We start from the raw sequence: 11,661 nt of genomic DNA, 5'->3' as shown, positions 1-11,661 counted from the left end.
TAAAAGGGGTGTAAAGGAAACATGATTGCCTATTTATATAATGATGATTCCAAACAAGTGGCAACGCTGTCGCTTGCCCCCTGGAGTTGTTATGTATGAAATATTTAAACGAATATTTTGTATAAAACCGCTGATTGTTATTTGGTTTAAACAAAGGGTTGCATATGGGAGAAATAGTCAACCAAAAACGGAATAAATTGATGCAAATCAAATTCTCGCATTTTTGTTTTGAGTTTAAATTTTNGTTCATGATTATAGGAAAAAGGAGATTACAACGCGAAGGGGGTAATACTTAGCCCCTTTTAAGTACAAGCAAACGAAAGTGTAAGCAGGGATAAAGCGATACCATGGAAGTATCGATACCTGTACTTGGAAGTAGCATCGGATTCCTACTAAGTATCGGGCTAAAAGCACCTACTTATATAGATATTTGTACCTACATATATAAAAATTGTTTGTATAAAAAAACGGTATCACATATCTATGAATTTTTATCAAAATAACTTATGTGATTATCATTTTGGATTTTAGACGAATGGTACTTAATCTCTTTAAGAAGAATTTTAAGTTTTAAAACATGTATTACTAGAATGGACTCCCAAAAAACAAGGAAAAACCATAAAGTCAAATAAGTTGTTTTTTAAAAGGTCCCCAGAATTTTGTTAACAGAATTTGTTCCTTTTTATGTACGTACTTTATTTGTTATACATAAATATTTATTTTGCACAAAGATAAAGCGATTGAGATCAAAAACAATTATTTTATAAATTATTTCAAACATATTAATTAATTAATAAAAGTTATCTGTATTATAACATTGTTCAACAGCATTTTTGCAGAGTAACAATGGTATATCTCTGAAAAAAGTAATCATGTTGATAATTTTTGGAGGACAAAGTTATAGCATTCATATCGCTAGTTTAGCTTTTCAAAATATTTCCTTCAAGAATTTTGCAGAAGATTCCGTTGCAAATTAAAAGATTAAGAATTTTTTGTGAGCTTAACGATTTTTCTATGTCTCTTTGGACCTCGGAAATTCGCCTTTAATTGAATATAACCGGGAAGAAATAAAACAAGGACGTTAGTTGATCCTTTTGGAGACGTTGCGTTTTTTTTTCCTTGTTTCCTATATCCAAATATGAGTTTTCACAAAAAGTTGACTTAGCAACTTTTCACTTCAAGCTAGATGATAATAGGTCTTTCTTCGTAGGACTTTCTAAACTAAATTGAATAAAAGTTTAGCCATTCACAATAAAAATTAGATTAAAAAATAAAAGTCCGGGGATAAAATTGTCACTGAATCGCGTTTCGATACAAGTACTATCTCCCGATATCTACCCAGTACTCGGTTCAAAAGTATCGATACCAAAATTACTTGGCAGCGGCCGAAAATTATCGAGTATGTACTTGTATTTACTAGTATCGTTTTGTCCCTAAGTCTAAGAGCAAAAAGGAAGAAATAAACCTTTCCGACCACCATATGCTAAAATTCTTGGAACTAACTTTCTTGTGATTCGGTTATTGGGACAACCTCAATCAACGCAACTGCCCGAATTTTCATCGGTTGCTTTTACCGAGGGCGTATTGTATTTATATATCGACACCTGAGTGGAAGATCGACCTATCTCGGCAGCCAGTTCGAAAATGCCCTATCTCAGAAAACTTTTTAAGAACGCCCTATTCCAGAATTTTATTGAAAAACATCCTATCTAAGAAAATCGTTAAAGAATGCCCCATTCCAGCTAAAAATATATTGATTGCCAGCTGGAATAGGGCATTCTTCAACAAAATTCTGAAATAGGGGCTTCTTGAAAAGTTGTTTGAGATGGGGCGTTTTCGAACTGGCTGCCGAGATAGGTCGATCTTCCACTCAGGTATCGATATAAACTTCCATATCGCTCATTTACTTCAATAGTGTCATAACGCAAAAAACCATAATAGGGCCGATTGTGTTCTCCGTAAATTTTTTTTAGGTATTTATAACTGTACACATATATAATTAAAGAAAAAAAGCGTTATCATGAGTTCCATTTTCCCAGAATCGGTTCACTTTTCACGTTTGGTTTCCATGTATTTACTATGGGCGGAATGAAAATGTATGAGCGATTTCTTTGTTTTGCGAAACTAGTGCAGCTAAACTATCGCAAACTATCGAGTGGCTTCACTATCGATATTTTGCCAGCTCTATTCTCTATCTAGGGTGATTGGAGTGGTGAAATTAGCTGTCTGTGAATCGGTTAGGCAGAGGTGGAAAATTACGCTGGTTGCGAACCGATTAGGAATTTTGCGAATTTAAAACATCCGGCATCATTACAAGAGGCTCATTATTAGGGCTCGGAGGCCCATGCAAATGCATGTTTTATTGGGCATCGTCAAAAGGGGATGGTTAAGTTATCTTACGAATCATAAAATTTCTTTTAAAATGGCATTCAATCGTTAGTGAATATTTTTGCATATTTTATATATTTTACAATAGATGCATGTGGTTTTTGCATATTTTTGTTTTTTTTGTTTTGTTTACAATCATTTAAATTAAGTGCAAGCACTCACTTCTATCTCTGTTAGATCTCAACTAGTGTAAGAGTGTCGGAGAGAACAGGCCTATATGGGACGAGGGGCATTTATATTAACGAGGCAGCGGACGAACTAGCAAGGTACCGTACAGGATCGTATAGGATTACCCGGCAGTTTTGGGTGTCCTACGACCCACTTAAAACCAAAGCTCTCTTAAGAATGAGCAAAAAAGATACCTACAAACTCTTTGTATGACGTATAGAAATTCATTAAAGCCGATTAACTATCTCAAACTATCCATGTATCTATTTACACAAGATAGTAACTGAATGCTTGATTATAAATAAATTTTCTATATAAATATGTATGGTATTTTGAAGTAAATTGATTTCGCTATTTTCTTGTTAAAACGCGTGTGTTATTTATTTTTGTACCGGCAATAAAATGTTAACAAAATTTTTTTTTACAAATTTTACTTATTTAAAGCGCATTTTTTTTTGAATTTTGAGTGCATGAGATTCCGAGCCCTACTCATTATAATACCTATTTCGCATGATTCAATAATACAAGGTTCGATAAACTGACAGTTGTCTCTCTCGCACCGCTCCCTTAGCAGTGGACCCGTGTTGCTTCTTTGCACATTTACATGGAAACAGTGTAGCTTTGGTGTGAAATAGAAGTATGAGCGTTTGTGCAATATGTTTATTTGTATATGCTTATGAAGCATATTTAACTGATGAAAACATAAACTGTTTTTAAATTGGATGTTTACATCAATGTCATAGTAGTCTTATTTTAATTTCGAGTCATTTTGCAGTTTTTATACAGCTGAATAGCACATAAATTACGTACTTCACATAGATACATCAATATTACGTTCAACATTCCGTTTAAAATGCCAGATTTCCTGCAAATACATTAGAATTTACAAAAGGAATTTCACTACTAATTGCCTACTTTGCGTACTGTTCTACTACCACTTTCGCACCAAGTGATTTCATTCCTCCCCTTTTCTCCGTCCTTCGTAAATGCAACCTTTTGTAAGGGAGTGTCAAACCGCAGCTGTCAATAATTATCTAACCTTGTATTATTGAATCATGCCTATTTCGCTTGTTCTGCCGTGCGAAAGAGTGGGACAACACGTTCATATGCTTATTTGTGTGTATAAATAATTGCTGTTGTTATTTGTTTACTGACAAGAGTCAAAAGTGTAAAAATCAAATGCATGTAGATCTTTAATTTTGCTAAAAGGAGCCGAACATGCCCAAATATTTCGATTGATTAGGAAATTTCTATTAAATAAAACAGTGACGTGGGGAATATGTACTTGTTAAAAAGCCTGTTGGCTGTGGCTGCGAATGTACTCGATACATCTTGAAAACGGGCAAGGATTTAAGGAGGCAACGAAAATCTCTCGCTTTGGAAGCAGTGCAGAGCATCAGCTCTAGATGCTAAAATTTGAACAAAAAAAGTCGAAATAGGGCAAGCTAACTTTGAAAATATTATATGCATATATGAAACTAGAAGAAAGTTTGTAATTAAATTCAGCGGCCCTAGGTGCTTATGCAGATACATGCATATATATATACGTATATACATACGTACATATGCATTCGCTATATAGGATTTGTTCATAAAATGCCCAGCGTGTAGTTTGTGTAAACAAAGAATGGAAGCACAGAATTGTATGTTTGGAAGCATATACATATGTATGTATGTATTGTATGTGCGTGTATTTAAAATAATTCTGGCTATATATTAAAATACGTGTGTAAGTCTCCACATGGCTGGAGAATTGATATACACAGATCGAATTGTTTATAAAATGATCCAAAGCAGGAAATAGGGCAGGCAATAAATGAGTGCAGTTGTTGGTACCTCTATTGATAAAAACAGTATCTATGAATGGGAAAGGGGATTGTTCGGAGACAAAAAAGTGAAAAGCGGATAAGAGGAATTTAAATATTTATCAACTTTATACATATATTTTTCTTCTGATGCATTACATTTTCTCAATAGGTAAAAATGCATTGAGTGGTTTCTACCAATGACTATTAATGGGTCATATAACATACATACATACATGCATATGTAGATCCCCATTTAAGTAAGCAGTGAGCAGGCTACTGCAATGGTTTATATTAAAAGGACTTGTTTTGCGTCTGCAACATATTAGAGAGAGAAAGAAAACTATCATGTTGTGCTGGTGAAGTATGTATGTATATTGTTCGTACTTTTATGCGTGCCCCACAAGAAAAAATGCAAAGGCGTGCAGCATGCAACACAATAATTTTTAAAAAAGGTGCATAGTTACAAGGTATCACGTAAGGACCGACACAATCAGCTGCCTGTTAAGCGGTCCGGTGTGCAAGGCAGTTAAAATTAAACGAGCATACTTAAGGGGAACTATGTCGAGTTTAATTAGCGACAGTGGAACGTCAGCAGATTTGGATATCAGCAGCAGGGTAGTGGCTGTAGTTTCTGCGACATCGGCTGCAGCAGCGGCAGCCACTGCTTTTGTGGGATCCCCTATTCAGGGAGACACCAAGGCCGCTTGTACGCAGTTCGAAATGTCTGCAACACCACCGGTCATTAACACGGATGCAGCAGTTGAAAGGAAAAATCCAACTGACGAAGACAATTCCATCAACGAGAACGGAAATAGCCTCAACCTATCGCTAATGCAATCCTCACCGCCACCTCATAGTTATCGTCATTCTCGAGCCTATCGCCATTTCAAGAATCCTCCGCAGCCACATATGTGCATTCGCACAACCACAGAAGCTGGCGAAGAACTGTTTATCAATGTGCTAAGTTGGACACGAATCGTAATACCACAAGAACCTACTGATCCTATACCTTTGTACGGTGGAATGAGGGTAAATATATATATATATATATGTATAAATCAACTGCATGCGAAACATCTTACATGTATATCTTGTGTTCTTTAGGTACCACCAGGGAGCCCACGGAGTCCGCCTATCGTGTTTGCTGTAATGGCGAATCCAGAAGTTCTCAAAGATTCAGGGCGGCACAGCAAGGATCCGGAAGAGCGCAGGGCCATGGTTGAATTAATGTGCGATTTCGTGGAAGCAATGAATCCAGGAGTGAAACTAGTAAGGTATGTTAAGCAATTGTTATTATATTTTGTCAGCATATCATTATTAAACACGTTTGGTCAAATTTGTATAAAATATCTTTGATTCCCCTCTGATTAATACATATCGTCGTTTAAAGTAAAAAACCGCGTACGAACAAAATGCAAAACCGCTTATGTGAGGTTTCATAAATTCTTTTCTAGATAGTAAAAACACTCATATTTCAAAATGGTTCTCTTTTTTCGTAATCGCATTTCTGGCTAGCATATTTCAGGGCGAATGGATAAGGCTTGAGCCAAGAGCTTGTGTGAGCAAATCCAGTTTTTGGCAAAAAATGTCAGTTACGCGGTTTTGCAGAACGGCGATAAGCGGTTTTGTGGTTTAAACGACAATATGTACAAATGTGTCTAAAAAGGTGACACAACTCAAAGTTACTCGTTTGCCAGAAAATGCGAAAACCTATTTCTTAGCATATGTTAATCACGTGTGCAAAGGAGACTTTACCTTAGGTTCCTTTAACAAATGCCTTATTTTGAATTGTGTACTACTAAATATACATATCGCTAGCTTAGAGTGAAAAGTTGCTAAGTCCACTTTATGAAAATTCATATTTTGATACAAGATGCTAGAGAAATTAAAAATGCATCGTCGCGAAAATGGTAAAGGTCCTTGTTTTATGTTTTCTCGTTTGTAATTAATGAAAGGAAGAGTTGTTAAGTCCAAAAAAAGCTCCGAAAATTCGATAAGGCCAAAATAGTACGAAATATTTTAGTAAAGATCGAACCCCTCTGATTCGTATGGAGTTTTGCTTTCTTGAAACCGGCAAAATTGTATTAAAAGTTTTGTGAAATTCTATAAGAAGTTTTTTTCCTCCCCTGTATAATTTTTAAATTGGGACTTAGCAACTCTAAGCTAGCGATATGTAACTTAGAATCCAGTTCCTAAATAAGAATTTGTATCCCAGAATTCATTAATAGTATGGAGTTTTACAATAAAAAATTAGGTCATTTTTTCCAACGAAGTATTTGTGTCAGATATATTCTACCTTGTATATTGTACATATACATCGCTACCTAAAGGTGAAAAGGTGCCCAGTCCACTTTTTTCAAAATTTAGTTTCAGATGCAGAATGACAGATAATGCGAAACTACATCGATTTTTCGTTTCTCCTCAATAATTTCAAAAAATGGACTTGTGAACTTTCTCCTTTAGGTAACGATATGCCAATCGCAATAGTAGCTTTGGAGCCACAAGCCTTTAAAAGTTAAATTCTTAAGATTTTTCAATATGTTCCACAATTTTTCTTCCGTCTACAATATATGCTTAGATTGCAGTTTCGCGTTCATAATGCTATATGTAAATTAAGGGGTTTTGTATTTAGAATGCATATACATATGTAAATACAATGGCCAGGGAACGGATTTTATGGAATTTGATTTTTTTTTTGCTAAAGAGATAGGGTATATTCGATTAAGAATGTCCACGATTTAGTTTTCCCTGATTCCATATATACACATTTGATGTTGCCTTTTTTAAGATATTTGCCTTGACCTGAAAAGGAACGAAACCGAAACCGTTTCATGCACAGGTTTCAATCGGTTTCCAAAAATGTATAAAAATCAGCTGCAGGACCTAGCAACCAAAATTTTTTTCTTCCGTAGCATAACTGTGCCGTTTCATGTGGAAACAAATCACAGATGGCGTAGAGCTACTTGAACCGTCGTACGCTGCCACTAAAAAGCTGCAAGTGGAACACCTGGTACTCGGAAATTGTTTCGCAATATAGTCACAATGTAAATCTAAAACAAAAAAACAAGAAGGGAGGCCATTTTATTTAACTTAATGACGCGCTTTGGACCGCTATTTTCATGAATCCGCGATACAACATTTTTTTATGTACTGCACAGAGAGAAAACTCAGTGCGTGTAGTACCTACGCGCGGAAGAAGTGAAACTTAATAGAGGAAATTCTTCATCTTCATCTTCACCTTCATCTTCATCTTCATCTTCATCTTCATCTTATCTTTATATTTGTTTTTGATTATATTCTTGTCTTTGCATTAGTCTTTTCCCGCCCAATTGGCGTTTAACGCAGCTATTCGTTTTCTATACCCGTCATATGCTACCTGTACCGTGGCGTTAAATATTTATCGCAAACATAACGGAGCTATAATAATAAGATTTGCTTCAATAATTTGAGTTTAACTTTTTAAACAGGTGGCCACCCTCTTCAGGCACCTCAAAAATATTTTAATTGTGTTTCTGTAAGCTCTTTCTGTACTGTATAGTACTTTAAGCGTAAGACTTTTGTATAATTAAACTAAATTTTACTTTTGAAACAGGTGGCAACCCTCCTACATTTAGCTAGAAAATACAACTTATTCAAAACCATTTCTTTTGATACCCATATTGGGATAATTCGTTTAACTTAGTAAATAATTTGAATTTGATTTTCGTATATATGGCAACCCTTTAAAAGACTAAAACCATACTGCAAATCTGCAGGTCAAGCCCTTTCATGTGTAACCTCATTTTTGAAAATCGTACGAACGATACAGATTTTATGACTTGATGTTAAATATTTTACGCAACCCTCTGCGGCAGAGAAATTTTGAATTCGATATTCTAACATGTGGCAACTCCTTTCATGGAACTAAAGCTACGTTGCACACCCGAAGGACAAGGCCTTTCATGTGACACCTCATTTTTAAAAATCGAACGAACGATACAGAGTTTATGGCTTGAGGTTAAATATTTAGCGCAACCATCTCCGAACTCGATTAAGAAGTTTCACTTCAAAAAGATATTGCGTTACTAACAAATCTTTTCTGCAGAATGACTGCAGAGGAAAATACTATGAACGTCATTGTAATGAAAGCTCTGCGGGTTATCAAAATGAGACCAATTCTGAAGACGAGTCAGCTGATTTTTAGTTAATGCTGTCTCAGTTAAAGCTTAAACAGACGGCAGCGTTGATCGGGATTATTTGGGACTTAATCCGGATCAACTGCAGTTAATTCCCGAGTTGATCCGGATCAACGCTGCCGTCTGTTTAAGCTCTTAGACACCAATCGTAATTCCGATTATGTTAGTGGACCGAAAAGTTTTGAAATTATCCGTCGTCTTTTAGTGACCTTTGCCAATCAAAGACGGCAAGAACGAAGTACAATATTGGAAGAATGAGTCTTTACGGAAACCGCACTTAGCTCAGTTAGCTAAAATAGTTTTAGCTGTTCTTGCAACGCAAGTCAGTGCTGAAAGGCTATTTTCTGGTCTAAAATTCATTACCGCCACCTGCGAGAACCAATTTAAGTAGTAATGTAGTGGGTTCGATTTCTTTGATAAGAACTGATCAATTGTATGGGCTATGAATATTTAAATAAATTTATTAGATTTTGCGAGTGAGATGTGACTCTTCTTAAACAAAATATTATTATTATATTATAATATCAACAATATTTATGTGAAAATCACATTTATATGTATGTATATCAAATACCTATCCAACAACTCATTATTTAATAAATAATATAATTTACATTCTGCACTTAGATCAAAGCAAATGTGGTGGAATATGGTTATTAGTTTTTATAATTGATCCAGAGGTGTTTTCTTAGTAAATCTAAATTAATCACAATGTTTAATTTCGCCAAAAACAAACCGTGGAAGGTATATACATTTCTGAAATAAATATATTTTTTGAATATTTTTCGGTTTTTTGTCTTTTTTAGCGCCTGCTTTTGCGTTTTTTGCGGTTTCTAGTGCCTTTTCTGCCTATTTCGCTGTTTTATTTTGCCTTTCCTAGCCTATTATTTTATTTTCCCTTTTTTAGTTTTTTTTAGGTCTTAAAAGTCCGTTCCCTGACTATAGGTCCATTCAATAACTTTTCCAGTAAGGACTTGCAGCGAGAGCGTAAAAGAACAAGTAATTTTTAGCAAAAAACCGACTTCAACTCTCATATAAAAAAAAGTATATATATATATACAAACATAAATATGAAAAGTAATACATGAGACAATACCTGTCTATTTTGCTGTTGCTGAGGTGCTAGTAATTTTCAGCTTAACGAACATATTGTCGGCACTGGCGGGTGTTTCGATTTTATTCAGATCTAATTTTTGTACCTCAGTCTCTAAACTAATGCAGTTCTTTTCGTACGTAATTTTAGAATCCGTTTCTACTGATGATGTTTTTTCACAATTTTCAACTGGCACAGATTTTTTATCTTTGCTTTTTTTTAAAGCATTCAGAAGAGTTTTTTCTTTGTCCTTTGTCTTGGTCTCCTTTTCTTTGTCCCTATCCTTTTCTTTGTTCTTGTTGTTCTTAAAGCGTGGAAATATGCATCCGTTAGGTAAAAACCCAACCAGTTTATCTCTTTTTGTCGGAGTCGTCGTTGAACCTAAAGTAGGGACCAGCAGCGCATTTTTTGTAGAATTGGATGTTGTGAGTGAATTTGAAACGGTGATTGCATTTCTTATATTAGTTGTTGAAGTTTCTGTCGTCACTGTTGAGCAAGAAACAGATAGCGACTGATTAACAGGCTGAGCACATTTAGCCTCACTGTTTTCGGATCCAATTGTTTGTGGGCTGGAAAACTTTTTCAATGATGCTCTTGTATTACATTCGACACCGATTTTTGCCGACAACTTGTAGCTAGCATCTGTTTGGTCCTTTCCGTCAGTGGATGCGCTCGGCGATTCCAACCCGCCACTTGCATTTTCTTCGTTTAGAGCCTTGGCACACAATTCACTTCTTTCCTTTGAGTGGTTTGTGTTCATAGCGTTAATTTTATTATGATCAAAATCTTGTCTCGAGGCTGAATTTTCGCTACCTAATAGCGGAGAATCATTCCTAACCATGGTTCTCTCAGCTAGACTATTAAGCGGTGTTTTGTTCACCTTTTCCGAATATGAGCTATTGTCCAGGTTTTGCTCTGAATTGCGTATCGATTCTGTAGATTTGGGAAACATCTGTTGAGTGGTGACATTGTGGAAATGTTGCTGTTGTCGTTGCTGGATAATTTGCTCTTCACGCTCTCGATCCCTTTGGGCTTGTACCGCATTCCATACATCTTTTAGCTCTCCAGTTATATCGCGGTCCCTTAAAATAACAGCGTTTCTACAACAAAATAATTTGATGTTACCACTTGAATAGTTTAATTAAAATTCAGTATGTAAAAAGTTCACAAAGGGTTTGGTAAAAGCGAGTGGCTAACAGTTTCCCACCTGTTATTTGTGACAAATGCAACAGTTGCCAAATTAATTTAAATCGCGAAGAGTGGTCACCTTTTATTAACTGATAAAAACATAAAATGCAGACTTGAGTTTCCAGAAAATATTAGTTTGACCGAAATTAATTTTACAGACGGCGAAGTTGATCTGATCAAAATTGACAGACGGCTGTAATGCGTCCCACTACCAGTCGAATTTTTATTTATTTTTTTAATTCATTCAATTATACCTATATTTTTTTTTAACGTATGTAACTATAGAAGTTGTGGACTTTTTTATTAAAATCAAACTCTAGAAATTTAAAAATAAGATAAATATGTAGATCAAATAAAATTAAAAAAGAAAAGTAAAATACATAAATAAATAATAAAAACAAAACATTTTTGGCAATCGCTCGAACCCAGGACTGAACCTCGACCCTACGGCCTTGTAATATGCAGCTCTCCCGACTTGGCTACCGCAGACCCCACGACAGTCGGGTCTACGTAACCGGAACGACCCAGATTTATATCTGGCCAAGGACTGTCACTCCAGCAACACTCCCCAAAAAGTCCTTGAGGAATTTGTATGCTGCTAGAACAACAACAACTTGGCTACCGCAGACCCCAATCTCGCTTGCTTTGTTTGCTGACTTATATGCCCTCAACTCTGCCGTCTGCCTATGCTTTGAGGAAAGGACATTGAAAGAATATATGTAACGGGTGATTTTTTTGAGGTTAGGATTTTCATGCATTAGTATTTGACAGATCACGTGGGATTTCAGACATGGTGTCAAAGAGAAAGATGCTCAGTATGCTTTGACATTTCATCATGAAT

The 11,661-nt window shown here is 35.6% G+C and overlaps 1 protein-coding gene across 4 annotated transcripts in view; it reads left to right on the top strand.

The window, feature by feature from the left end:
* The first annotated feature begins 3,644 nt into the window (after positions 1 to 3,644).
* Positions 3,645 to 11,661, top strand: part of LOC108369535 (uncharacterized) — a 39,659-nt gene continuing 31,642 nt past the window's right edge. Inside the window, exons 1-3 of one of the 4 annotated variants that reach the window (XM_017624655.1) lie at positions 3,645 to 4,199; positions 4,610 to 5,393; positions 5,469 to 5,638. In XM_017624655.1, coding sequence (XP_017480144.1) covers positions 4,923 to 5,393; positions 5,469 to 5,638 — 641 coding nt within the window. In that variant the 5' untranslated portion in view covers positions 3,645 to 4,199; positions 4,610 to 4,922. Of the gene's footprint in view, positions 4,451 to 4,533; positions 5,394 to 5,468; positions 5,639 to 11,661 lie in introns of all 4 variants that reach the window. The other 3 variants (XM_017624653.1, XM_017624652.1, XM_017624654.1) reach the window with 3 other exon arrangements.

Source organism: Rhagoletis zephyria, unplaced genomic scaffold, assembly GCF_001687245.7.
Source record: "Rhagoletis zephyria isolate East Lansing unplaced genomic scaffold, Rhagoletis_zephyria_1.1 Rzeph_scaffold_03728, whole genome shotgun sequence".
NCBI classification, from domain to species: domain Eukaryota; kingdom Metazoa; phylum Arthropoda; class Insecta; order Diptera; family Tephritidae; genus Rhagoletis; species Rhagoletis zephyria.
Note: the sequence above shows the minus strand (reverse complement) of the source record. Positions and strands in the feature narration are given on the sequence as shown.